This window comes from Pseudorca crassidens, chromosome 16 (genome assembly GCF_039906515.1).
Source record: "Pseudorca crassidens isolate mPseCra1 chromosome 16, mPseCra1.hap1, whole genome shotgun sequence".
In the NCBI taxonomy this organism is placed as follows: Eukaryota; Metazoa; Chordata; class Mammalia; order Artiodactyla; family Delphinidae; genus Pseudorca; species Pseudorca crassidens.
The window spans coordinates 79,154,173-79,181,778 of NC_090311.1; the positions used below are offsets into that span (position 1 = coordinate 79,154,173).

A 27,606-nucleotide genomic window follows, 5' to 3' on the forward strand; every position below is an offset into this window, starting at 1 on the left:
TCCTCAGACAACCGTGTCAGACTGATTTTCAAGCCTTTGTAAAGGAATTTGATGCTTTCTTAGATGCAGAGCTTCCAAATTTGAAGGACCAGTGTCTCTGTTAATAACCTATAGTAATACTCTTGATTTTTCCATGAAGTTGAAATTAGTACTTCCCGAAAGTATTAGTGGCTTTTTGATGGTGCTGTAGCTCTACTTCTGTCATCATTTTACTTATAAACCACTTCACTGAGGTGTCTTTAAATTAATATGCTCTAGGCTGACACTTGGCTTTGAAACACACTTTTCCAGTATAAAGATACAGCACTAGGGTATGTATTTTATATAACATACCAGATTTTATTATGCTAACTTCAGGTGTTTAGCTAAACTTAAAAAAGAGATATGATCCAGACCAAATTAGTTAATTCCAAGTTTTCTCACACAAACCTTTTTTTTTTCCTTTTTCTAGTTTCCTTGAGATATAATTGACATAACATTATCACAAATCTTGACTTAAAATGTTTAAAGAAATTAAGTAAAAAATATAGTTGCGGGCTTCCCTGGTGGCGCAGTGGTTGAGAGTCTGCCTGCCGATGCAGGGGACACGGGTTCGTGCCCTGGTCCGGGAAGATCCCACGTGCCGCAGAGTGGCTGGGCCCGTGAGCCATGGCCGCTGAGCCTGCGCGTCCGGAGCCTGTGCTCTGCAACGGGAGAGGCCACAACAGTGAGAGGCCCGCGTACCGCGAAAAAAAAAAAAAAAAAAAATATATATATATATATATATATATATATATATATGTAGTTGCAGTAAATTTTCTTTTTTGTACATTCACACACACAGCTACTGTGATTATGTTTGTGTGCCATACTGTCTCATGGAACTGAATTATCCAGGCATAAATAGAGTAATCCTGAAAATGAAAGAAGCATTTATCACAGATGATTAGAGAGGCTTTCAACTATTTCAGTAATATGATAAACTTTTTTTTTCCTTGTAAATTTATTTATTTTTGGCTGCATTGGGTCTTCTTTGTTGCTGCGCGCGGGCTTTCTCTAGTTGCGGCAAGCGGGGTCTACTCTTCCTTGCGGTGCATGGGCTTCTCATTGCAGTGGCTTCTCTTGTTATGGAGCACAGTCTCCAGGTGTGCAGGCTTCAGTAGTTGTGACACGCAGGCTTCTCTCTACTTGTGGCACGCGGCCTCCAGAGTGCGCAGGCTCATTAGTTGCAACTCATGGGCTCTCTAGTTTGGCACGTTGGCTCCAGAGCGCATGGGCTCTTTAGCTGTGGTGCACCAGCTTAGTTGCCCCGCGGCATGTGGGATCTCAGTTCCCTTACAGAGATTGAACCCGCGTCCCCTGCATTGGAAGGCAGATTCTTAACCACTGGACCACCAGGGAAGTCCCAGAATTCACTTGATTTTAAAAGTAAAAATGTAAGGGACTTCCCTGGAGGTCCAGTGGTTAAGCCTCCGTGCTTCCACTGCAGGGGGCATGGGTTCGATCCCCAGTCAGGGAATTAAGATCCTGCATGCCTCCCGGCACGGCCATTTAAAAAAAAAAAGTGAAAATGTAAGTTTTACAATTTAGATTTAGGATTGCCTTCCAGTTTAGCCTACAGTAAGCTTTTTATTTCTTGTAGCTGAAAGTTTCAGAAATAAACTCTTGGAGAGAAATCTGGCAATTGTTTTTAAGATTCTGTACTTTAATATAGATAATATCTAAATCACTTTCTTTATGTTTCATTTTGTTATATTAAAAGAGCATTAGGAAAAGTTATCTGTTAGATGTAACCCATTAAAAAAACAGAAAACTGAGAACTTACAAGCAAAACATTTAATAGCCTGTTCCATTTTTTACCAACGAAGCCATGTCTTGTGTATTCATGGTTGATTTTACCATTGTAACAGGACTAAGAAACATTTTTTTTAAACAAACATGGCATAATTCTATCATGGTATTAATTATATTGTGTTATTATAGTATCTGACTTCGGAATGGAATAGAGGTAAGACTTCATTAATCTCAGGAAAAAGATTACTGTATAGTCTGAGAAACAATGCATATAATTAGGAAGATACAGAAACACAGTAGATGCTGAGGATCAGATTAGTGGCTGAGAAACTATAGTTTGGAGTAATGATTGATCATTGAAGGTTTGGCATCGGGGAAGGTAGGACTTGGGCTTGTCCTTGAAGAAAGGGAGACATTTATAATATTTTGGAATAACTTCCTGCCAAGAAGATGCAACGTTTCTTAGAACTACTAGGCTAGATTTGTAAATGGTATACGTGTTAACCATTGCCCTGGGAGCTAAGTTATTGTTGTTGTAAATTTATAATAAATTGTCTGTATAATAAATTTGTTATTATAATTGTGAATTACTACTAAAATTTATTCCATTAATATTGTCATTAAAATTTTCATTAATATCATTATAATACATATAATTACGATTTTAACCTGTAGTTAAATCTTAATATTTTGGTTTTATTGAATTTTAACAAATTTCAGCTTTTATTTTCAGCATATACCTTTTTTTGAATTACTAGACTCATAAACTCCCAGTACTATATTGAGAACTATATTCAGTTTATATCTGATTTTTCTAAGAATGATGTGCATACTTTATCTGCTTTTTAAAAAACTCTAATTATGTGTAATAATTCAGCTCATTAATGATGATTTATTTTAAAAATTGTAGTAATTTCTATGACAAATTATAAATCTCATAAAAAACAGGTATAGTCTCAGAATTGGTCTATTCTTCTAGAATGTGGAATTAATTTATACCTGGGGCAAGCTTGATTTTATTTTGTGTTACTTAATAATTTCTTTCCCATCAAAGCCTGTACAGGTCAGAAAAGAGTGAAAGAAGCTCAGGGAGGAGGAAGTTCATCAAAAAAGCAGAAACGAAGCCATAAAGCAACAGTGGTAAACAACAAAAAGAAAGGCAAAGGCAGTAAGTGTGAAATCTCTAAATTTTTTAAATATAAAGATAATGGTGGATATGTCTTTTCCCCATTAAGAAAAGGGTATTCAGGATACGGGACAGTTAATATTTTGATTTCGTCTCTAACAAACCGCCCCCCTCCCCCACCAGTAAAATCACACAGAAGTCTTTTGATCCTAGGTAAATTCTAGGGTTGAGCAATTTATTATTCAGCAGTGGTACTGATTGCTGATGAATGATCAGGTAATCTTTTAAAAAATAGTAGCCAATATAATATAAACATCAACATCTTCGTTAGTTTTATGTTCAACAGTTCTTTTGCCATTTTATATATATTACATATTATGAAATGCTTGAGTTATATATTATTTTTATTACAAGGAAATTGATTGCTTTGTAATTCTTCCAGGCAAAATCTGCCTGGAAGAGAACAATCAAGATAGCTTTAGAGCTGTAAATCCAGTAACTCCCGTGCACTACCTTTATCTTCGGTATCCTAAACTATGTATCTAAGAGCAGCTGTAAGAATACTCTGGTTAAGTATGTTGTAACTAATGACTTTAGCAATGATTCTGTTTACCAACCTACAGGAATATATATACTGTATTTCTCCTGAGAGCTGCACATTTTATCTCTCTTTTGTAGACAAAGTAAGAAGCAGAAAATATGTAAAGAATTTCTTTTCAGGTGTCCCACACTGACCTCCTGCTGCTCTTCCAGGAGACTCCTGCCACCTCCACTGCCTGACCTTTGCTATCGGCCGGCTTGGCTGCACTTCAGTGCAGAAAAGGGTTATGCGGCCAGTTCCCCGAGGTTCTGCTGAGCCCATATGACTTCCAGGCGGTGAATATGGCATCCTTTGGGGCCCCGGGCGGCTGTGTTCAGCAAGGCCATGAAAGCCAAGCTGAGGCAGACCACTGCATCAGAGTGGGCCCAAGCCTTGGGTGGCTTAGCTAGGAGTTGCCAGGGGTTCCAGAGCAGCAGTGGGGGGACTGGGAAGGGATTCTTTAAACGTATGTATAAAAGAGTGGTGGAGATTCTTTATTCCCAAAACACCACAGTGGGAGGAGTTGCTGTGTGTCTTTCCTATCTGGAACACTTTTCAGGCTTTTAGAGCTTATACTTTTTTTTTGGTTAAATGAAGAATCAGGAAATGAAAATCGATAAATTTGATGCCAAATTGATCACTTATTTGGAGTAACTGATAGGATATTCAGAGTGTTTTTTATTACACTCTGATGTTTTTATCTTCAAGACTTTTAAATGACATTCTCTAAGAGGGCTCATCATCAGCAAGTCAATTAACATATTCATATAATTGAGAGATAATAGCAGTTGATCGCATATTCTCCCATTTTAATTATTGGGCTTACGACTTGATAAATCAGAATGAGGAAACAGTTCTCTGAGAATAATTTAGTAAAGTGAATTAACTCTCATAGAATCTACAATAATGCTTTGCATCCAGAAAGAGGTAATTTATGGAAATACCAGTCCCATAACCTGTTCACATGTCAAGGTGTTAAGCATTTCCATTCTAGTCCTGAGGCTTTAATCAGCAATGGCAGATGTAACATAATTATTACATAGACTTCTGCATTTATTTTTTTATTTATTTTATTATTATTATTATTTTTTTTTTTTTTTTTTGCGGTACGCGGGCCTCTCACTGTTGTGGCCTCTCCCACTGCGGAGCACAGGCTCCGGACGCGCAGGCTCAGCGGCCATGGCTCACGGGCCCAGCCGCTCCGCGGCATGTGGGATCTTCCCGGACCGGGGCACGAACCCGCGTCCCCTGCATCGGCAGGCGGACTCTCAACCACTGCGCCACCAGGGAAGCCCTGTATTTTTTAATAAATTACTGAATATATTTACCAGGGTAAAACTGATGGTTTATTTTAGTCAACAAGCTATGATGTAGGAGTTTCTTAAGGAATCATTGTATGTAACAAAGTTTAGAGTTTATTCCCAAAGAATTCTCTATTAAATATGATGATTGTGCATCACTGTTTGTGGCCAAAGGAGTAGGAAAGTGTGACATGTACACAATCTGTACACAGTTTAAATTATGAAAGTTAAGAGGTTTCCATTATGAGTCATTTTAAAAGATGCTGTATTCTACTTTATATATATTAACGTAATAGAGTTAAAAGCCATTTAAATAATTACTGTATATTTGATAGTCTACCAGGTGTAATGAAAGATTAGTTTGAGTGTTTTTTAAAAATATGTTATTGACAATTCAGGTAAGAAGAGTTTTTGGTTTTGTTTTCCTTAACTGAGATACTGCTGTGTTTATACTTAATGATTTTCCAGGTTTTTAGGCAGGGTCTGTAAAGCAAGTTGTTTACTGTAGTAATAAATTCAAATGGTTAACTTTAAATTGTCCACTAAAATCTGTGACACTGTGTACTTTTCTATTTACTAACACTTTTCTTCTTCTTCTTCTTTTTTTTTTTTTTTTTTTCAGCAAATAGTAGTGATAGTGAAGAACTTTCTGCTGGTGAAAGTGTAACTAAGGCTCAGCCCGTCAAATCTGTTTCCAGTGGAATGAAGGCTCATGGTACCAAATCTCCTGCTAGGACGCAGTCTCCAGGAAAATGTGGAAAGAATGGTGATAAGGATCCTGACCTCAAGGAACCTAGTAATCGATTACCCAAAGTTTACAAATGGAGTTTTCAGATGTGTAAGTGACATACATTAAATCAGCAGTTAAGCAGCAGAAACTGCATCCTAGTAATTCTTGATGCCAGTAATTCTGGAAAAGTGGCTGTAACCAGACTGAGAGACATAATAACCATTCACTGCAGTGTAGCTTATTTGGATCTTGATTTGAACAGAAAATTGCTGAAAGGTAACTTGTAAGGCATTTGAGGCACACGTCAGCATTGATGAGGTATTTCTGCTGTGTCAGCAGTTTGCTGTAAAAGCCTGGTGTTGAGGTGGGGAGTGGATGGAGGCATAAGTGAGGCAAAGTCTGCCATGAATCACTGGTCACTGCAGCTGAGTGACGGGCGTGAAAAAGAGACTACCGCAGTTTCTCACACAGGGAAAGAGTCTTAGGGGACTGAAAGTTCTTTAGAGCGTGTGAAAGCTTTCCTCCAACATAAAAGTATTAGAAGAATCTAAAAAAGAACGAAAGGAGGGGACTCCTCTGGCGGTCCAGCGGTTGAGACCCCATGCTTCCCCTGCAGGGGGCGTGGGTTCCATCCCTGGCCGGGGAAGTTCCACGCGCCATGCGCTGCGACCAAAAAAAGTAGATGGGACATGCATTAAGAGATAAACTTTAAGAAAAGAACAAAAAGCAGACGAAAGACAAAAATTTATCCGCAGTCCTAACATTCAAAAAAATACGCAAATTAATGTTGTACTGTGGTGATACTGTACATGAATGTGGGATTTTTCTTTCTGGTAAATGTGGAATTTTTAACCTCTATGTTTAGGTCCTAAGATCTTTAATTCTACACACTCATTCATTCAAAAAATACCATGCATGTGTTAGTGCCGAGCATTGCTCTAGGCTAGGGAAAAAAAATCTTCGGCAAACAAATGTTTACAAGCCTAATTTTAGTTTATCTGTCTTCCTCATTCTACAGCCACACTATATGTTCTCTCTCTTATATATTAAAATTGTGTTCACAAATGCATATTAATGAAAGTTTTAAATTCACAGCGGACCTGGAGAATATGACAAGTGCTGAGCGTATCACAATTCTTCAAGAAAAACTGCAAGAAATCAGAAAACATTATCTGTCATTAAAATCTGAAGTAGCTTCCATTGATCGGAGGAGAAAGCGTTTAAAGAAGAAAGAGAGAGAAAGTAAGTGTTTTTACCTTACTTTACTTAAACATAAAGCAGTTTGCGACTGTGCAGTTGGGCTCACGTGAGTTGTGTTTGTGTATCTTCAGGCAGGCTCTTTAATCCCTCTGGCTTATTTTCCTCATCTATCAAGTGGGAAAATTTATCAAAAGAAACAGTTATCTCAAACCATAATATTCACTTTCACGGAGCTTACAGTCTGCTTTTCCGCCAAAACTAATATTTCAGACTGTGAAGAGACTAGGGCAATGTTAAGGCAGTGATTGGGTGGCTTGCATTAGATTACCAATGGCTGGGACATTTTCTTTGAGACCCGAATGACCAGAGGAAGTGAGAGAAGTTAAAATCTGAGGGAAGGGCGTTGTCTTAGTTTTCTGGGGCTGCCGAAACAAAGCTCAGGTCTACCTCAGAGATGTTGCGGGTTCTTTTCTGGAATACCACAATAAAGCAAATATCACAATAAAATGAGTCACATGAATTTTTTGGCTTCCCAGTGCATATGAAAGTTATGATTACACTATACTGTAGTCTGTTAAGTGTGCAATAGCATCATGTCGAAGAAAAGAAACGATGTACGTACCTCAGTTAAAAATACTTTATTGTTAAAAATGCTAACCATGATCTGAGCCGTCATTGTGATCTTTTTGCTGGTGGAGGGTCCTGCCTCGATGTTGATGCTGCTGACTGATCCGGGTGGTGGTTACTGAAGCCTGGGGTGGCCATGGCAGTTTCTGACAATAAGACAACAAGGAAGTTTGCTGCATCAAGTGACTCTTCCTTCCATAAACGATTTCTCTCCAATGCTGTTTGAAAGCATTTTACCCACAGTGGAACTTCTTTCCGGATTTGAGTCGGTGCTCTCACACCCTGCTGCTGCTCCATTAACTAAATTTATGTAATATTCGAAATCCTTTGTTGTCATTTCAACAGTCAAATAAGTTCACTGTCTTATATGGGCATGGTTCATGGCATCCCAAAGCAATTACGGTAGTAACATCAAAGATCTGTGCTCACAGATCACCATAACAAATATAACATAATAATAATGAAAAAGTTTGAAATACTGTGAGAATTACCAGAATGTGACACAGAGACACAAAGTGAACAAATACTGTTGGAAAAAATGCTGCAATAGACTTCTGGATTCAGGGTTGCCACAAACCTTCAATTTGTTAAAAAACACAGTATCTTTGAAGGGCAATAAAGCAAAGCATACTACAACGAAGTAGCCTTTATCGCAGGCACAGTTATCTTGGGAAACTCTTTGACTGTGTGTTTGGAGAACTAGCTACTTTTAGTTCTAAGAATAGGTCCCAAGGAAGAATATGTGGTCACAAAGAAGCTTGTTACGGTAATATTTATAATAGCAGATAGAAATCATTAACTTGTATTCTCCAGTAAAATATGGCATTGGTGAAAAATAAGTAGACGTTTAAATTTTTATTTATAATGCTCAAAGTATTCATTTGATGTCGGTAACAGCAAAAGACTAGGAATTATTTAGTTACAATTCATAAATATAGTGGAACACTATTCAGGTTTGAAAAGAAAAAGAGGTAAATCTATATATGTACTGATAAGGAATCATCTCCTCAGATTGTTAAGTGTAAAAACCAAGAGTCAGACTCTCTACTGTGCTTCCACTTGGGTTTTTAAAAGCGAAGTTACTAGTGTTTTCATTTTAAATGTGCATATCATTATCTCTAGATTCTACGAAAAAAATTCCTCTAAAACTGGGGTTGTAGACATTTTCTGTAGAGACAGATAGTAAATATTTTGGGCTTTGTGGGCCTTGTAGTCTCTTTAGAACTACTTGACCTTATGAAATTTGCTGTAGGCAAGATGTAAAGAAATGGGCATAGCTGTGTTCCAATAAAATTTTCTTGACAAAAACAGGCAGGCCAGATTTGGCCCTGGGGCAATAATTTGCCAGTCCCTGTTGTGGAGTTTTAAAGATTGTGAAGCAGCTGGTAACAGTGGGGAGGGGAATTTGGAAGGGTTAGGAGGGTCCTGGATGAGAGGGAGATTAGCTTTTCCACTTTAATATCCCAGCACTGAACGATTTCGTTTACTTTGTGCATGTATTCATTAAAAAATAAGTTTTCAAACACTGATTTATAGCAATGAGAGAATTTCTGTGAGGAAAATAACTAATGTGTCATTTGCTTTGTAAACCAAGTGGAGGAAAATGCAGTAGTTATGATGTGATGTGTGGTAGTAGTTATTTTTCCCAACTTTAAGAAGCAATTAGCTTTCCCTTCTCATCACCATTTAATTTTATAAGGAACTCCAGAAGCAGAAACATACAGGAATTGGGAGGGGGGGAAAGATGTGGGGATGGATTACAAATTTTTCCTGTTGAATTGGAAGATCTTTTTGACATTTGTTTCATTATTACGGAAGTCTACCTTTTGTTTTATTTCCATGTCTCTGTAGACTGAGAACACTGTTCATTTTCCTCTTTGATCCACGCAAGAGCGTTCCCTGGTCTGTCCTTTGTCGTTGCTTCTCCTATGGTTTGGCAGTGCCTTGTTACTTGAGATGCACTAGGTTTTCATTTCTTTACATAATGGTCTTGTAAGCATTGACTGCTCTCGCAGTAAGCTAAATGATTTTGGAGAACACAGCAGAATTTTAGTTTAGAGGACAAATGCTTTACTTCCTTCTACTGTTGTATATGCGTGTTATTAAGCTGTTGGTTTCCCTTCGCCTTAGGTGCTGCTACATCCTCGTCATCGTCTTCACCTTCGTCCAGCTCCATAACGGCTGCTGTTATGTTAACATTAGCTGAACCATCAATGTCCAGCACGTCACAGAATGGAATGTCAGTTGAGTGCAGGTGACAGCAGGACTTGCTAAAGCACTTTGCACTTAATGGCTGTTGAGAGCCACGTCTTTTTTTATACTGCACAGTGGCACAAAAAATAAAAAATCAGACAAGCACTATTTTATATTTAAAAATTGTTTCTTGACAAGCTGACTTGGCACTTAAGTGCACTTTTTTTATGAAGAAAAAGTACAATGAACTGCTTTTCCTCAAGCAATAATTGTTTCCAACTTGTCTGGGAATTGTGTGTCTGGTAACTTGAAGGCCTTCCACTGTGGCAAATGGAGGCTTTTCACTGCCTGTAGAGACAATACAGTAAGCGTAGTCATTGGGCGGCCACAACATGTTAAGATAACTTACTGTATATGTATTCCCTTGTATTTTGTTAAAGCTGGAACATTTGATATTTTTCCATTTATTTATGAAAAAATATGAACCTATTTTCATTTGTACAAGCTAATTGTTTTTTAAAGCAAGTCACCTTAGGGTGGCTTTAATTGTATAACTCAAGCACATGTAATAAATTCAGAACCTGCAGTTAACAGGATATTAGACATCAATCCTGATAACCAAATATTAAAGATTCTCTTTAAAAAAGACTGAACATGTTTACAGGTTTGAATTAGGCTAAAAGGTCTTGCAGTGGCTTTTCACGCCCCTTCAAATTGGAATGGAACTACTGTACTTTGCCATTTTTCTATAAATCAGTATTTTTTTTTAATTTTGATATAATACATTGTGTGAAAAAAGAAAATGGCTAATAAACTGTATTAAATCTTAAACAATGTGTAAAGATTGTACTTAGCCAGTTCAAAGTGTATATTTATTCATAATGAATTATAACAGTTATATTTTTGTGTTTTCTTGTAAATGTTTCTTTTTCCTTAAATACAGATAATTCATTTGTATTGCTTATTTTATTATGAGCTACAACAAGAGGACTTCAGGAACAAGTAAACTTTATCGGTATGGTTCAAGGCTGTTGCTATGAACTGTCTCAAAAGGATGGCTGTTATTTTAAGTATAAATAGCTAATCGGGGTGGTAGGCCTATAAAAATTAAATGCCTTGTATAAAATCCAAAATGAACGCAAAATTGTTTTCACCTGTATTGACTTTACGTTGTATGGTTCCAATCTCTGTTCTGTTTGGCACTTGTATTTAATTCTACACCTTTGTAAGACGTTTGTATATTGCGGATGTGTTCATTCAAGCTATTTAATACCTGGCACTGTTAATACACAGTACTTTACTGTACAGACTGTTTTACTGTTTTAATTGTAGTTCTGTGTACTTTTTTTGGACGGGGCTGGCATGTTTTATTTGTTTTCTGGCAATACGACGTGAGAATTTCGAAGCGTTTTGTTGTAGATGCTAACGTGTCAGAATCCTTTACATTCAACTTTTCTAAGAAAAGCATTTTCAGTCTTGCAGTGTGTGCTTACAGTAACTAATTTTGTTGAAAATGGTTTCAAGTTATTCAGATTTGTACAGGACTGTAAAGATTTGTTGACAGCAAAACATTGAAGAAAAGCTTATAGAATAAAAGCTATAAAGTATATATTAGGATCTGCAAACAATGAAGAATTATGTAATATATTGTACAAATGTAAGCAAAGGCTCTGAAATAAAATGCCATAGTTTGTGAATCCTTGATTTTGTTTCTAAAAGATTAAGTAATTTTAGTTCATTTCTGTCTCTGATGCCTGACTGAAACATGTATCTCCAGCATGTATTATCAGAAAGGGTAAAATTGACATCCAAAAAAGGGAATATTCTGCCTATAGGAATTAAAAGTCCATTAACCAGATTTATGTACAGGATTTGTTAAGCATTCTTATATCTTTGCATACTAGCTTGAGTCTGAAGATGAATACTTCTGACTTGGAGGTTTGTCTAAAGAAGAAAACCAAGATTTTTTTTCTTTAATGCTTGAAACCATTACTAGCGGCTTTTTTTTTCCCTTTTATTTCTTTTCTCTTTTTTAATTTTTATTTTTGGTCTTTTAATGTAATTGGACCTTTGTGGCTCTCTTACACTTTCAGTGCACTCTACCCCATTGCACTTCGGAATCATCTGGGTATTGTTAAAACACTCATCAATACTCCAGCCCCACCCTCAGTCATATTTAATTGGTCTGGTATGGTACCTGGATGCTGGTCTTTTTTTAAAGGTGGCCAGTGATTATAATACTCATCTGGGTTGAGAACCACTGCATCACTTCAAACCTTTAAAATCAATAATTAGGTTTTCTGCCCAATTTAATGAACTTCCCACCAAGAGAAAATTTTTTCTTTAAAACAAAAAGGAAACTTTTTTAAGGCCTAAAAAGCCCAAATGTGTATTTTTGATGCATCTTTGTGACGACCCTTTATTTTCACAGAAATCAGTTTAACGTTTAAAGGATGAGTTTTAAAATCTATAGAACAGTGCTTCTCAAAATGAGGTCCTAGAATACTGCTCCCTGGAAATGCTCTGGGAATTTATTACCAAACATATTTTGGAAATGCTATATATAGCACATCCCCTTCTTAGAGTTTCAGTGTTCGCATGTTAAAAACTTTAAGAAGTTTTTTAAAGGAAGTTTTTTCATTTAACTTACTGATTTTAGACTTACCTGATCATGAAACCCTTTTTTTCAAGGAACTCGCAATATCACCTACTTGTTGGGTTACAGAAACGGTGCTCTAAAGGAGAGTGATTCCAAACTTTGTTGGAGTTGAGGTTTATACCCTTGGGCTTTTCTGCCTATTTCTCGCTTCCTCCCAGCTTCTCCGGAGAGTTTGAGAATTTCATGGCATTACTAGAATTTGACTTAAGTCTTTCCCTGGTCCCCTAAACAACATTTTATCAAACTAGTTTACAATCTCTGATAAAATTAAGATGGTACATTTTTTTACAGTGTTCTCCAAAACCTTTTTTTTTATTCCTACTGAAATAACCTGAGGGTGAGGTCTTGTTAATTTTAATAACCTGGGAAGGTTGGGGATGGTGGACCAGATTCCAGAAACCCCTAACATTTCTTACAAAATGTATTTGTATTTTTTTAATGAAAAGAGCCCCAATAAGTTTAAGAAACTCTTCAAAGGGGTTAGTGATCTCTAAATGGTTGGAAAGCAGTTCTTAAGAACAGTGGGAATCATTTTTTAACTATCTCCAACCACAGTCTCTTTCATACTTATCACCTTTTCCTCTAGAAGTGTGTGCTGCCTTTCCTTCTTTGTGAGTCCATTTCTTCACCTTTCGTCTAATTTTAACCTGCTATTTACGGATTTTTGTCTAACATCATATGATGGGTTTTGTATGTATAAGATGTAAATCCCCCGGAGGAATAGTTTCATGGTTTAGTTGTGGAAGTAATAGATATATAAGAGATCATAAAATTAAGCACTAAATTGTATGGGCATTAGAGTTTAAAGAGGGCAGTGTATGAGCACGCAAGGAATATGATGACTGATGTGATGGTGACTTAGAGGAGATGGCAAACCTTAGCATTTAACTGAGATTCATCTGGAAATGGAATGTGTAGGTAGTCTAGAGTGGAGAAAGGCCAGATTCAATGACATTGCGGTGTTCCAGAGAGGAAGTGATTCTTGGAATATGCTAGGGAGAGTGAGGAAGGAATCTGATTGGAAGACATGCTGATAGAAAAATGAGTAGAATGTCGTCATTGGATGGTATAGGATAGATGGAGATGCTAGAGTTGCAAATATGGACAGTTGAGTTTTTCTCATCTTTGTGTGATACCACATGCCAAAATAAGGGACTCAAATCAAAACCAGTGCCAAGCAGTTGAATATTGTTTTTCCATCACATTATCTGATGTGGACTGTAAAAAAGATCGCATATATTCCCAGTGACTTCTATTAAGCAGCTCTCCAAAATTAGCAAATCTGTTCCCATAGATTCAAAGTCAAGTTTGATTTTACCACCAAAACTACTGATTCAGTGATTTATCTAATGATAATCTAATATTTTTTTATTGCTTAAATGTCAATTTACCACATATTTACTAGGTACGGTGAATGGGGATACAGAGCACAGGCTGAATAAGACAACCATTTACATTTAGAGAGACTGTTATATCTCTACTGTAAATAGCTGGGAAATTGTCCTAAGTGGGCTGGGCCTTGAAGGATGGGTACAATTTTGCAGGTGAAAATGAGGGGCAAAGAGGGGGGCGATTGTGGGGGAAGGAATAACAAGAATAAGAAGGAATGACAAAAGGTGAAGGAATAAAGAGGTGGTGGAAAAAAGCGGACTTTGGGAAGGTAGGCCAAGAAGACAGCATAGTTTTGAGAGCCGAGAGCCCCTTTTCTTGGTAGAATAGAGCAGAGCAGCTTAGAGCTGTGGTCTCTATTTGTTTTTAACTTTATTTTAAAATAATGTCAAATTTCAGAAAAGTTGCAAGAGCAGTACAAAGGGAGTCCCATGTATCCTTCAACCGATTCACCAGTTGTTAATACCGTGTGACATACATCCCTGTAACTTAATTTCCCGACAAACCTCCCTCCTTCCTCTTCGACAACTCAGGGGTTTTCCTAAGTGTTTTCCCTTTGCTTGGACTGACACCCCAGTACCAGCCTGGCTGATTCTTATTCGTACTTAAGGCCTCAACTACCCTCGGAAAACTTCCCTCCCAAGACTAGGTCTCAGACAGAGGTACAAACTGGTCCGGAAGCCTGGACCCGACTCCTTCGCCCGCTGTCTCCGCCTCCATGCCCGCCGTCTCCGCCCCCAGGGCGTCCGCAGAGACTCTCGGAGCGGAAGGGGCGTGGCTCCGAGAAAGGAGTGGCTGGGACCCGGAAGTGCGGGCTCACGTGCTCCCGCCCTCTCGGAGGCCTCGGATAAGAATGGCCCTGGAAGAGAAGAACAAACGGAAGAAAAAGAGGAGTGCGCGGGAGGGGTGAGTGGCGCGTGGCTCGTCTGCCTGGGCCGGAGTATGCGTTCGGGACCTCGGGGCGCTAGGGGTGGGGCGTGGCGTCGTGTCGCTGAGTCTCTGATGTCTGTGTCTAGAGAGAACCCGGAGGACGGCGCTTGTGGGAATCTGGCAGGAGACTATGAGGTTGGACAAGTCGCCAGTAGTTTATTCAGCGGCAAGCGGCCCTCCAGAGGCAGCACGGGTCGGCTGGCTTCCCTCTTCGGCTCTTTGGAGCCTCAGCTTCAACCCGTGTATGTGCCTGTTCCTGAAGTAAGTCACTGCGTTATACCCCGAATGGCCCATTAGAGCAACTTTAGAAGCAAGCAACCTACCTTGCAGGGCATGCTTTCTAAAGTGGGGCAGATAAGGATCGATTTTAAGTACCTTTCATTACTGGACACATCAGTGAGAGAGAAAAGATGCTACTTTAGAAAGACCACTAATTATTAAGAAGGATGAGGTCTGAAACGTAACTTCAAACTTTTAAAAGGAAACCACCAAAAAAAGGAAACGGGATGAGGAGGAAGAAAGTTCATCCCAAATCCAAAGACCGCTTTTGCAAGAACCTGCCAAAAAAATGAAACTGAAGAAGAAACTGTCTGATGCAGACCGAAAGTTGGCAAACAGGTTGGTAAAATTTCTCTCCTAGTTGATGTTAAAGAAATTAGATGGTAAAGAAATTGACATTCTTATACCAGCAATGTTCATCTTAATTTCTTTTCTCACTTCATAGTTATAATTTAAAAATTTTTATTATGGAAAGTCCCATACATTTTCAAAAGTTGAAAAGGATAAGGAACCCCAAGTACCCAGCATCAGCAGTTATTAATATTTGGCAAATCTTGTTTCATCTTTACCCTATTCATTTCCCCCTCATTATTTGGAAGCAAACCTAAGACTTAGGTTTCATCTATAAATATTTCAGCACGTATGGAAAAGATGAGTTTGCTTTTCTTAAACTTATTCAGTCAGAGATCAAATTTCCTCCATTAGTTTAATTTTTTTAAAAAAACAGTTTATTTGAATTGAGATCCATATAGCAGTACCATTATAGGTTCCTCATTAACTTTCCTCAGCCTGTCAGGCCACTCTCTTCATGCCCTTTATCTCTCTGTTTTCTTTTGGCAGGTGATCTTGTTACCTAATCTGATAATTTTTTGGTGGGGGGGGGCTGCCCCAGGGAGCTTGCGGGATCTTAGTTCCCTGACCAGGGATTGAACCTGGGCCCCCAGCAGTGAAAGCCTGAAATCCTAACCACTGGACCGCCAGGGAATTCCTCTGAGAGTTATTTTTTTTAATTGCTAACAGTTGTGAGCTACTACTTCTGGTTCTCCTACTGCTTGTAACTGTGCACATCTTTAATTTCTTCCCCTTTCAGAGAAGGGTGTCTTCCTCCTTGTCCAAGATTAATTCAGTCACCTGTGCTGTTTATATATAGCACATACCTCTTCTGCCTCCTTAGGGTTTATGTCATCAGATATCTGTATCTTTGATCTGTCCTCTCAAGATTCTCATCTTAAAAAAAGACATCCAGCAAAACCCCTTCTGCAGTCATGTGTCCCTGTTTGCTCCATCCCCTCAAACCTTCCCTTCATTGCCAAGCTTTTAGAAAAAGATGTTTATACTTGCGCTCTCTTCCTTTTCTTGATCTGTTTTCTTTTCCATGAACTTGCACTCTGGTTGTTTGTTTGTTGTGTTCGTTTTTATGTGATATGACCATACTTCTGAAACAGTGCTCAGGGAAGCCATCCTGACCTAGGTAGGTGCCATATTTAGTAGGCAGTACAGCCTTTGTCTGAGTCCTTGCTTTTACATGTCACGTGGTTGCTTTCCTTCTCGAAGCTGTTGGAGTCTTTGATAGCAGTCTCTTCCTCCTCTTGTCTTTCTGCTCCTTCTCAGTGGTATTGTGGGCACTTTCGTTCTGACTGTTCCTTAAATGTTGATTTCCCTCGGGATTCTGTTCTTGGTCATCTTCTCATGACTTTTTTCACACCCTTCATTCTGGGCAATCTCCCGGTCCTCGTGGCTCCACAATTCTCATCGCTCTTTCTTCATCTATAAACCTGTATATCTGTTTGTCTACTGGCATCTCTAGCTCTATATTCATATACACCTCAAATTCAGGATGCTTCAAACCGAGCATATTATCCTCATCAAACCTGTTCCTCTGCATGAGTGGTACCATCAGCCTTCCTGTTGCCCGAGCCTGTGACTTGGGAGTCAACTTAGACTCTTTCTTTTCCCTGCGTATCTAATCATTTGCCAAGTCCTAATGATGCTGTCTTTTAATTATCTCTTTTAATCTGCTTCCCCTTTCCACCTTCTCCCTTGCCCTGGTGGGTCTGTTGTCTTCTGAGATGCCTGCAGTTGTAACTGTCTCCTTACTGGTCTCCCTTATCCAGCCTTGTCCCTTTCATAATTGTCTTCTGCTCTGCTGCCCAAATGATCTCTTTTAGGCACTTTCAAAGTCTTCAGGGGCTCCCCATCCTCTGTGGGATAAAAATCTAAGCACTTTTGCATAACAGGTATGGTCCTCCTTGACATACTGTCTCATTTCCTTTCACTCCTACTAGGTATTTTATATACCATAGTGAACAAAAAACTAGACATTGACCCTCTCCTTACTGGAGCTTGTGGTCTAGTGGAGGGATGAAACGGTCAACATTTACTGAGGACTGACCATGTGCTATACACTGCCTTTCCTCCTCTGAGAGCCTTTCTTGTTTCTTTTATGTTTCTACACCATTTATTATACACGTTAACCATTTTATGGTGAACCTTGCCTATCGCTCCAGAGACTGGACTACTGAAAGGCCTCTAATAGTCTCTTTTATCTTTGTATCCCCAGAGGCTAGAACTGAGTAGTAAATATTTATTGAATGAATGAATGAATGAGTTTTATGACTCCTACTACCTATTCTCTCCCCTCACTCCTAAGTTCCTGTTCCATTTCTCTTTTTGGACCATTTCCATTTTCTCTTTACCCAAGTGCACCAGTACTTCACAATATTGGCAGAATTTGCTTTTGACAAGCAGTCCTTGAAATACTGCAGTAGGAAATCTGATTTCTCCTCTTTGCCAGATTGCTTTTACAAAGCTAAGTACTTTGCCGGCATATTAACCTTCATAGACCCCCTGGGAGTGCTGCAGTAACCCTGGAATTCTAGAGCAGAGAATGGAATTAGGCATTGGTAGAGTGTCAACTAAATCCCCAAAGCTTTACGTGAGCCAGCTTCTGTTTACATGAACTTTTGTTGCTCTGTTTATTACCTGGCAGTTTTAACCGATCTTCAGAAATTGACCTTAACTTTTTCTAACTCTTGAGTTTCCTAAAGATACCCGTCACTTTTTGATAATGCTGTTTAAATGTAGATGTATTTGTGAATCGTAAGTTGATATATAGGAGGGCCAGAAGTAGATGGGAAATTTTTCTAATCAATGTGCTTTGTCAAATACGAGACCTGACTTCCATGACTTTTTTTTTTTTTTGGACTTAAAAAGAGAAAATGCTTTAGCAAGTGCTGATTTAGAAGAAGAAATTCACCAGAAACAAGGGAAGAAAAGGAAAAATTCTCAATCTGGTGTTAAAATTGCCGATAAAGAAGTACTTGATGATGTAGATCACACAGCTGTAAATCAAAGAAAGAAAATTCAAACCAACCAAGAAGAGAGATTAAAGAATGAGAGAACTGTGTTTGTTGGGAATTTGCCTGTCACCTGTAATAAGAAGGTGAGTGTGTAGTCTGTATATTGTTAACATGCAGAGAAATTAATAATTCGTGATTTTGTTTACTGTCACTTTATTAAATAAATCATTAATATATAACTTCATTATAAATGACTACATATATCATTCTATAGATTGATTCCAGTATCCACCTGCTCCTTTCCATTCCCGAAGTCACTGCCCTAATTCAGGCTTTTGCAAGTCTTGTCTGAAATATTGCAGTGGTCTCCTATCTGGTTTTTTCCTCCAGCTCTATCTTCTCTTATATGCCACTAGAACGGAAGCGCCATATGTGCAGGGATGTTTATCTCTTTTCTTCACTGCTCTGTCCCTTAGCACTTGAAACAGTGCCTGGTGTGTAGTAGAGGCTTGTTGAATATTTGTCGTGTAAATGAATGCATACATCCTAAGTTTCTTCCGTTATGTGGGGTTCACTAAACCAAGACATGCCCTTTACTTTCTGTGTGTTTATGTGATAGTCACCCTGGTGGCAATCCCTTCGGTTAAAATCCTGCTTATCTTTTGAAGAACAATTTCAATTCCACTTTCTTAAAAACAAAACAGTACTAGAAAGTTACTTCCTGGTTTTTCCCTTTCCCCCTTGCCCTTTTGTCCCCTAGCATTTGATGTGTGATTATTTTGTAGAACGTAACCCATTTGACTTTCTAGGGTAGTTTTGGTTACTTACCTTCCTCAAGGGAAGGGAGTATTTGTGGTGCTTTACACATTTAATAAGTTATTTTTGGATTAAAATTGCTTATAGAAATTATTGTGCAAGCTGTAAAACATATACCTTCTTCACATCCGGAGCCAGTCATAAGAATAATGTATAAAATTCATCCTAAGACTTTTCTTCAATCTGATGGTCTTAATTCCAGACAGTTGGGGAATTTCCCATGGTGACATAAAGGATCCTTAAAATCCATTTCTGGTTGAAATAAGCCAGTGTGAAAAGATGAGAGAATTTATGGACTATATGATCTTAGTTTACCTGTAGTAAAGATTATAAAAGATTGAAAGAAAAAATGTTGTGTACCTTATAGATACTAACATGAACTTGAATTGTGTTTTCTTTTTATATAAGTTTCAGTAAAAGTTTTTTGTCTTCTAACTGAATAGTTACCTACTTTTCCTGAAATATTCTGAAAACATGGCAGGAAAAGATTATCAGACCGTTTTACTTAATTCTTTTTTGTGGTATTTATTTGATGTTCTGAAAGTGGACTGAAATATATATATATGTGTGTGTGTGTATATATATATATTTTTTTTATTTTAGAAGCTGAAGTCATTTTTTAAAGAGTACGGACAGATAGAATCTGTACGATTTCGTTCTCTGGTATGTGTTCCGCCCCCTTAAAACTGCATAATCTTAAAATGTTTTGCATTTAAATCCGACTTATTCATATGTCGGTTTTAGTGAGTTGGAGGAGCCCTTGACTTTAACCTTTAGAACCGACAGGCTCAAATCTAGCCCCCGAGAAGAATCACACTAGTATCGATTGCTGACTCTTGGACTTTGTTAGCTAATTTAATGAGTTCAAATATAAAATGCTGTCCTTACTAAGTGTACTTTGGAGGGTGGATGGGTGACATTTGTTTGTGTGTTAATTGAGTAGGTGGAAACGTTCACACCTGTTGAGTAGCATTTCTGGAATCATAGGTGTTCATATGAGGGGTTTGCATGACGCTGCAGAGCAGTACTTATGGTCTGACATAGAAAGATAAAGTATGTTTTAATCAATTTAATGTTAAAACTTTATGGAAATAAATGGTATCTGATTTCACCAGCTGAGCACTCTGTAGACCAGTTATAGCCATGTTCCGTGGAGCATGAATAAGCATCACTCATATGTTTTTTAATGTAATTAATATGTATTAGTATAGTGTAGGAGATGTTTGTTCCTTGTTTCCAACTGCGTTTTCTCAACGTGATTGTCTAAAATGGAGTTTCTCAGCCTTGATACTATTGACATTTGCTGCTGGTTGGCTCTTAGTTGTTGGAGGCTGCCTTGTGCAATGCAGGACCCCTGGCCTCCACCTGCTAGGTGCTGGTAGCATCCTCCCCACCCCAGTTTAACAGCCAAATATATTCCCAGACATTGCCAGATGTCCCCAGTGGGCAAAACCGCCCACTTCTCTGAAAGGAGACATTTCCCAAGGTTTTGGTGCAGTCTCCATAATTCCTATCATGGTGTTTGTTCCTCACGCTTATCACGTGTGTATTTTGTCTGCCCTTCTGAGTCCTGTTTCCTCATATCAGATCCTTGCCTGACACATCCACTTGGGTGTCCTGCCCATTTTCAGCGCGTCTGTGCTTTACCTCCGTCAGTCCCCCACCCCAGCCTATGCCACCTGCTGTTTTTCAGCTGTGGTTTCTTCCCAAGAGGAGTTCTTTCTTTTTCCATTGTTCCACCTTAGTGTTCACAGCTCTTGCCAGAAGAGTTGCAGAGGCCTTTCACGGGTCCTGCTTTCAGTCTGCCTCAGATGCATGCATCGCACCACCGTCAGCTTAATCTTCCTAAAGTACTTCCTCCTGGACCTCCTGCCCAGAATTCCTCCCCTCCACCTCCCCTCCCGTGAATATTATACACACAACCACCCCTGCCTTGGCCTGGAGTTCCCTTCGGGGGGCCTGCCCTGATTCTTCCTTGTCCCTGGATTACTGGTAAGTCAGGTGACCCTGCTGTGCGCCCTGCAGCACCCTGTGCTTCACTATAGTCCTTATGACACCGCTCTGTCATTGTTAGAGCTCCTGTCCCACCAGACTGAGCTGTGACTACAAACACCCTGTTTGTGTGGCTCCTCCTTGGTCACTAGCACCTGCACCTGGTGCACATCAAATATGTATGGCGTTCCCTAAAAGCTTTTCATTTTTCTCGCTGTCAGTGTCCTTGGTTCTTTGCCTGACAGCCTGCACAGGGTGGCCCTGGGGCCCTGCGTTCTTCTACATGGGACTGTCCTGCAACCCGGGAGCTGCCCTCGTTGCCAATCATGTGCTTGGGCTTTCCCACCCTTGTCCTTTTGCTCAGTTCATTTTTTTATTTTTTTAATTGATGTCAGATTGGTATGTAACATTATGTTAGTTTCAGGTGTTCAACATAACAGTTCAGTCTTTGTTTACCATGCAGTTGACCCCCTTCACCCATTTCACTCACTTTCAACCCCTTTCTCCTCTGGTAACCGCCAGTCTGTTCTCCGTATCTCTGAGTTTTGTTTTGTTTGTTTTCGGCTGCACTGCTTGCGGGATCTTAGTTCCCCCACCAGGGATTGAATCCAGGCCCTCGGCGGTGAGAGCTCAGAGTCCTAACCACTGGACCGCCAGGGAATTCCCTGTTGTGTTTTTTTGATTGCACATATAAGTGACATCATACAGCATCTGTCGTTGACTTAGTTCACTTAGCATAATACCCTCAGCATCTATCCATGTTGTCTCAAATGGCAAGATTTCCTTCTTTTTTAAGGCTGAGTAGTATTTCACTGTATATATATTCTTTTTGTACTTTATTGCCTTATATTTATTCATTCGTATCTTTAATAACAGAACACAGGTCCTTGAGAGCTCCTAGAAGGCATCCAATAGATGTGTTTTGATGACCAGCATTCCCATGTCAGTTATTCACGTGGGCATTTCTCATGTGTCATACTGTTTTCCCGTCTACATTTTGAGAGTTTGACCATATGTTAGTTTGAGCAGAACAGACTGAGAAGAAATAGTTCAAGTTTCTTAGTTTTACTATATAAACTATTGAGACTAAAAGAAAAAACTCTTCCAGAGATTTATAGTAACTGCCCTAAATGGGGTTGGCATTTATAGACACCCCTGGACTTGTGAACTTGCAGTCTGTATCCTTTTACCTTTGTGTTCTCTGTACCTGGTGGTATTTGGCACACATTGCTGACAGTCACAGTTGCTGACTTGAATTTCCACCTCTCTGTAAAGTTTTCCCTACCTGCCCCCTTCACTCTTAGGTATGACCCTTATATGACTGACAGTAACATGACTCTGAATATAAAGGAGATTCCCTTATTTGTCCAATTACAGATACTGAAGTAGTATCTTCTTATATTATTTATCAAATGATATATTTAAAATCATATAGCATATACGGTATTAATTTAGAAGTGTCCCTTTTTTCCATGCTGATTTTATAAAACGATTTTCCTTAACACTCTTCACGTGTGTCTTCAACATCATTGCCCCCTCACGACCAGAGATCCCTTCAAGTCATTTGTAACTTCTGCCTGGTTTGAGAGTCACTGCCTGTGAAATCTGAATGTGGCACTATCATTGGAAATGTTTGTCCTCAGCCACCAGGTCCTGTTCATACAACACTAGGACAGTTGTTTCTGATTCATTATTTCCTTAGAATGTTTTTAATCACATCATATCAGACTTAGATATTTAGAATTCAATTAATTAAAATATAATTATTTTGAAATAATATTTTAAACAATGATTTTTCTTTAATACTTTTTTTTTTCTCTTAAAAGATTCCAGCAGAGGGAATTTTGTCCAAAAAGTTGGCAGCAATAAAGTAAGTTTATAATTAGAGAAAGGGAGTAGTCATAAATTCTCTTCCATTTTGGTTAAAATAGAGATCATTTCTTAACCTCATAGATGTTTGTATTTGGATAAAACATCATGTTTTATTGTTTTCTTATGTCTGTAATAACATATAAATTTGTCAGATGTTCGTCTTCAAGCCTCAACATAAATTGTAGAGTCAAGGATAAGAATTGCAAAATAACTTAAAATGTGTCATGAGAAATTTCAAGGACGTTTAATCAGGCATAGTGTTTGAAGAGAATAAGAAAGTTTTGCACCTAAAAATTCTATTGTAAATCACAAGTATCATATTTCATCAATTCTAAGGTGACATTTCCCATACCTTAACATTTTTAAAATCAAAATGCATCTTAAAATCAGAGGGGCCTCATGGTTGCTATTGGCTGGCCAGGTTTTTCCAGGGAAATTCTGTAGGTCACACTATAAGATGGAGAGATAAATGGGGAATCCTACAGTTTAAACAGGAGTCAGAAGACTTTTCAAGTTGAAAACTGGACAAGACCAAAGTATGTCTAGGAGTAGACACTTGGGTGATAAAACCACATAGACACGCAGGGAAGTGGTTCCTATAATAATTCCCTAAGCTGTACATGTCTGTGTAGTTTTTATTTTACAGTAAAAAGGAAAAAGCACGTTGTCTTTCCCATCTGTGTGTGCCTTAGATACAGAGCTGCAGCTAAGGTGATGCTGGGTTAGCCAAAAAGTTCATTCGAGTTTTCCCGTAAGGTGTCACTCGAACGAACTGTGTGGCCAGCCCAGTAGTTGTAGTGTGGTGGGTTGCCCGGGGGCGCTTGCTGGTCTCTCACAGTGATGACTAGTAAGGAGGCCTGAGTCACGTGTATCAGCCCATATCTGTGTAAGTTGTGTGTTATTTTTTTGAGTTATTACTAAATATTTATTAAAAGAGATGAAACTCCCCCCAGAAATTCTTGTCATATGTGTTGAGAGTGGAAAACAAGCTATATTTATTTCAGTGACTTTGAGATTAACAGATTTTACATTGTCTTTTTTTTCTTTTCTTTGTTTTTTTTGTTTTTGGTGTAGACGTAAAATCCACCCTGATCAGAAAAACATTAACGCTTATGTTGTGTTTAAGGACGAGAGTGCTGCTACAAAAGCGCTGGAAAGGTAATTTCATCTCTTTGAGGTTTGGACAGAATTATTGTAATTTAAGTGTGTATGAGTCCATGCTTTATTCTTTGGTTTCACTTCAGAGCAAATATCCCATTAACTCAGCACTTGTTTTTAACAACAATTTTCCCTTCGTATTTATACCAGAAATGGGGCCCAAATTGCAGATGGATTTCGTGTTAGAGTGGATCTTGCATCTGAGACCTCATCTGTGAGTAGTTCTTCTGAGCTTGTGCTGGGAGAGCAGTGGGGTCAGCAGGGAGCATGCGGGAAGCACAGAGGAGACAGCCTTTGCCCTCTGTGGTCTAAGCTAATGCCCTCTAAGTCAGCATCAGCTTCAAGAAAGTGGTTCCCACCCATACGTTAGATCCAGTAGTCCTAAAGAGAGAGGCCAGAAGTTACGTTAGAGAGCATCGGGGCCAGCACCTTATTTTATAGACTGAGGTCTAAAGTTAAATCAGTCATTAAACAGTTTTTGAGTCCGTCCTCTGTGTCAGGCATTCAGTGCTGAGATACAGACTCAGTTCTCTAGGAGTTCACAGGATAAAGGTAAAGATGAGCAGACGATTTTATGATAAATACTGTCATAAATGCCCAGGATGCTTTGTCAGCTCAGGAATGGAGCACTTGATTTGGGGGGTTGCCAGCAAGAAGGGACAAAGGAGGGTTTCCAGGAGAACAGGTGTTCTATCAGTCTTGCAAGACGAGTCTGTTATCCAGGCAAAAAAATTTTGAACAGTATGAATGGTGGGGACCAAAACCTAATTTGCTGAGGGAATGGCAGAGCCTGATGCAGTTAGTAGTGGCTGGCGTGTGAGGAGGGGCGGGATAAGAGTAGCTGTTGGAGAAATAGGTGGAGGCCAATCATGAAGACCCTGGCCTAACATGGGGAGGAGTCTGGGTTTTGTCCAAAGCTGTTCCTCAAGGTCTCTTGAAACGGATGAAGCGTGAGTTGCAAGAACTCACCGCAGAAACAGAGTGCGTTACGGTCGGCGTCAGGGTGACTAGTTGAGAAATGACAGGCCTGGCTGACAGCCCTGGCTTTGATTGTGGACCTGGCACGGGGTCCGCAAACTGGCTTGAGGGCCCAATCTGTTTGCGGCCCGTTTCTGTTAATAAAGTTTTACTGTCACCCAACCAGGCAGGTAGGTACAGCAGAGACCACGTGGCCCACAAAGCCTAAAATATTTGCTTTCTGGCCCTTTCCAGAAAAAGTTTGCCCACCCCCAATAGAGCAGGCCTTCCTTGAGCACTGCCGTGGGTCAGTGCCAGCTGTGAACAGAAGCACTCCCCGCTCTGGGGCTCGCTCACACTCCAGCGGGGAAGGCGGAAGAAAGGGAATCAAACGGGCCCGGAGGGCGGGGAAATCAGGAGATGGAGCCCCGTCAGGTGTGTGGGGTGAGGACAAGGGTGGACTTTAGGGTGACTTCTGTTTTCTGCTCCATGAATGATTTTTATTAACCCTCTTTGTGTTTCAGAGGGACAAGAGATCTGTATTTGTGGGGAATCTCCCATACAGTAAGTTTGTTTAAACAAATAAAGTACCTGTTTATCACTGAAGTAATGCAAATAACATCTGAGTTGGTAACATAATGTTTCGCTTTAAGACTACCTTTAAGAAGCGCGGGGTGTAACTTGACTGGTTACCTTGAGGCTGTGCTTACCCTTGGTGTATTATGAAACATCTCCAGCTTCCTAAGGCGATTCCAAGCCCTCACTTCCACTGGGGTTGAATCTGTTTTTAGAAGCTGAAGAATCTGCGGTTGAGAAACACTTTCTGGACTGTGGGAACACTGTGGCTGTAAGGATCGTGCGGGATCAAGTTACAGGAGCCAGCAGAGGCTTTGGCTACGTGCTCTTTGAGGTAGGGAGGCTGATGTATCCTCACTGTCCTTGAAGTGTGCCTGGAGAGGCTGTCACTGCTGCCCCATCCTTCAGACGTAACTCTCACTGTCATCCTCAAAATTCCACCTTAAGAAAACTACATTCATAACCCACCACAGTATAATAGACTCCTGTTCGTATAATTGCATCCAACCAGGAGATGTTCTAGTTATGTCTCCACATTAATGTTGTTAAATAATGTTTTAGATACTGGATACTAAAGGTATTAAATCTCTGAATCTCCACCTTCTGTAAAATGGAGAGAACTGATCGTTCACTCAGGTAGAAGAGAACGTTAGTCTCTGTACAAAATTGGTTATATTTAGTTCACTAAATATTAACCAGTGTCTCATGCCTAAAATTATTAGAATACACGTGTGGCCTTCCCTTCACAACAGCCCATCCATGTACTTCCTTTTTTTATCTGCGCCGCCTTTTTTATGGTCAAACTTAATATTTGTGAACATAAGATTCTGCAAGCTGCTTTATGTTGTTTTCTGTCGTGTAAGTATGTTCCACTGAGCGTGTATACTGTCTTCCCTAGTGTGTGCCAAATGTTGCATGTTTGCAGTGTTCTCTCTTTTTCTCTGTAATAATGAGATCAGAGTGGTTATGTTTTTTCCTTCAAATGTTTGCCTCCATTTTTGGATTACTTCTTTAGGAAAGCTCCCCAATGGGTTACCACTAACCAGGTCAAGACATCTGACCATCTTTAAGGCTCTTAGTACGTATGCCCAGCGGCTTTGAAGAAACGTGGTCACAGCCTGCCATCATGACTGTGATGTAGTTATCTCACTGTTTCTCTGCTCTGTCCTCTGACTATTGATAAGTTTGTAAAGTCCTTTAACAGACATGTCATGAATATTCAGGGTGGTTAGCATTTAGTGGCTCTCTATTAGAATAAAAGAATAATAGAATTTTGGGCCTAAAGGGAACCCTACAAGGCATCTAGTCTGACTGATCCATCTCAAGGACTGTAATAGAGAGTTCTCTGCTCTCAAATCAACTAATACAGCAGGGCTTTTTCAGGAAGAGCCTTGTGAAGAGGAGGCTTATTGGTTTAAAAGACACTATAGGACTGACCTTGTTAATTGAATTTACATTGAGAAAAATGAAGCCTCTTGGATTGTGACTTATCTGATTATTTGACAGGGCAGCTTGAGTGCTTCCTGGGGAGAAACTCATGAGAGGGAGCATGATTAAAACTACAAGAACAGCTGCTTGTAGTTCAGTACTTTGGATTGGACTTCTTGGCTGTGGAAATGAGAGGGGTTTCTATATGCAAGCTTGAAAGTTGTTCTAATCCAGAAAAGTCACCATTTTACTTGTTTCTTTGCACATGAGTTTCTGGTGAAAATTTAATATTTTGATTTTTATTGCAGAATACAGATGCTGTTCATCTTGCTCTGAAATTAAATAACTCTGAACTGATGGGAAGAAAACTCAGAGTCATGCGTTCTGTCCATAAAGAAAAATTAAAACAAAATTCAAATCCTAGTTTGAAGAATGTCAGTAAACCTAAGCAGGGACCTAATTTTTCTTCAAAAAATGCACAACATTCTAAAACTTTGTTTATCGGAGAAAAAGCTGTTCTCATGAAGAAGAGAAAGAAAGGACAGAAGAAAAGTGGACGAACTAAGAAACAGAAAAAACAGAAGTAGCTATCCGAAGGCTTTTCTTTGTTTTCCCCACTGACTTCTGGTAATAAAATTGTGGTAAATCCATGTATTGAATTTCAGGATTTTTTTTACATATTGTGAAACATGGACACTTTTTCAGTTATTCACATTGCAAT

General features: G+C 39.2%; 2 protein-coding genes across 9 annotated transcripts in view; both read left to right on the top strand.

The window, feature by feature from the left end:
- The window catches only part of ARID4B (AT-rich interaction domain 4B), a 126,636-nt gene extending 115,409 nt beyond the window's left edge, over positions 1-11,227 (top strand). For 4 of the 6 annotated variants that reach the window (XM_067711036.1, XM_067711038.1, XM_067711039.1 and 1 more), the window contains 4 exons: positions 2,828-2,941; positions 5,403-5,618; positions 6,606-6,752; positions 9,468-11,227. In XM_067711036.1, coding sequence (XP_067567137.1) covers positions 2,828-2,941; positions 5,403-5,618; positions 6,606-6,752; positions 9,468-9,595 — 605 coding nt within the window. In that variant the 3' untranslated portion in view covers positions 9,596-11,227. Of the gene's footprint in view, positions 1-2,827; positions 2,942-3,619; positions 3,776-5,402; positions 5,619-6,605; positions 6,753-9,467 lie in introns of those variants that run through there. The other 2 variants (XM_067711040.1, XM_067711041.1) reach the window with 2 other exon arrangements.
- A 3,098-nt stretch (positions 11,228-14,325) lies between these two features.
- On the top strand, positions 14,326-27,535 carry RBM34 (RNA binding motif protein 34). 3 transcript variants are annotated; one of them, XM_067711044.1, is made up of 12 exons: positions 14,326-14,484; positions 14,595-14,769; positions 14,990-15,126; positions 18,001-18,229; positions 19,506-19,565; positions 22,721-22,764; positions 23,841-23,924; positions 24,075-24,138; positions 25,406-25,445; positions 25,673-25,791; positions 26,473-26,535; positions 27,194-27,327. In XM_067711044.1, the coding sequence occupies exons 1-11, from the start codon at positions 14,432-14,434 to the stop codon at positions 26,497-26,499; spliced, it is 1,032 nt and encodes a 343-aa protein (XP_067567145.1). In that variant the 5' UTR covers positions 14,326-14,431; the 3' UTR covers positions 26,500-26,535; positions 27,194-27,327. The 3 variants fall into 3 exon arrangements, with proteins under 3 accessions (XP_067567145.1, XP_067567143.1, XP_067567144.1); XM_067711042.1 differs by lacking the exon at positions 26,473-26,535 and having other exon boundaries at positions 27,194-27,535; XM_067711043.1 differs by lacking the exons at positions 19,506-19,565; positions 26,473-26,535 and having other exon boundaries at positions 27,194-27,535.
- The last annotated feature ends 71 nt before the right edge of the window (positions 27,536-27,606 follow it).

Coding starts and splice junctions, on each gene's coding strand:
- RBM34 (XM_067711042.1), top strand. CDS start 14,432: ATGGCCCTGGAAGAGAAGAACAAACGGAAGAAAAAGAGGAGTGCGCGG. Junction 14,770..14,989: donor TGTATGTGCCTGTTCCTGAA/GTAAGTCACTGC, acceptor AACTTTTAAAAG/GAAACCACCAAAAAAAGGAA. Junction 19,566..22,720: donor CTGTACGATTTCGTTCTCTG/GTATGTGTTCCG, acceptor TTCTCTTAAAAG/ATTCCAGCAGAGGGAATTTT.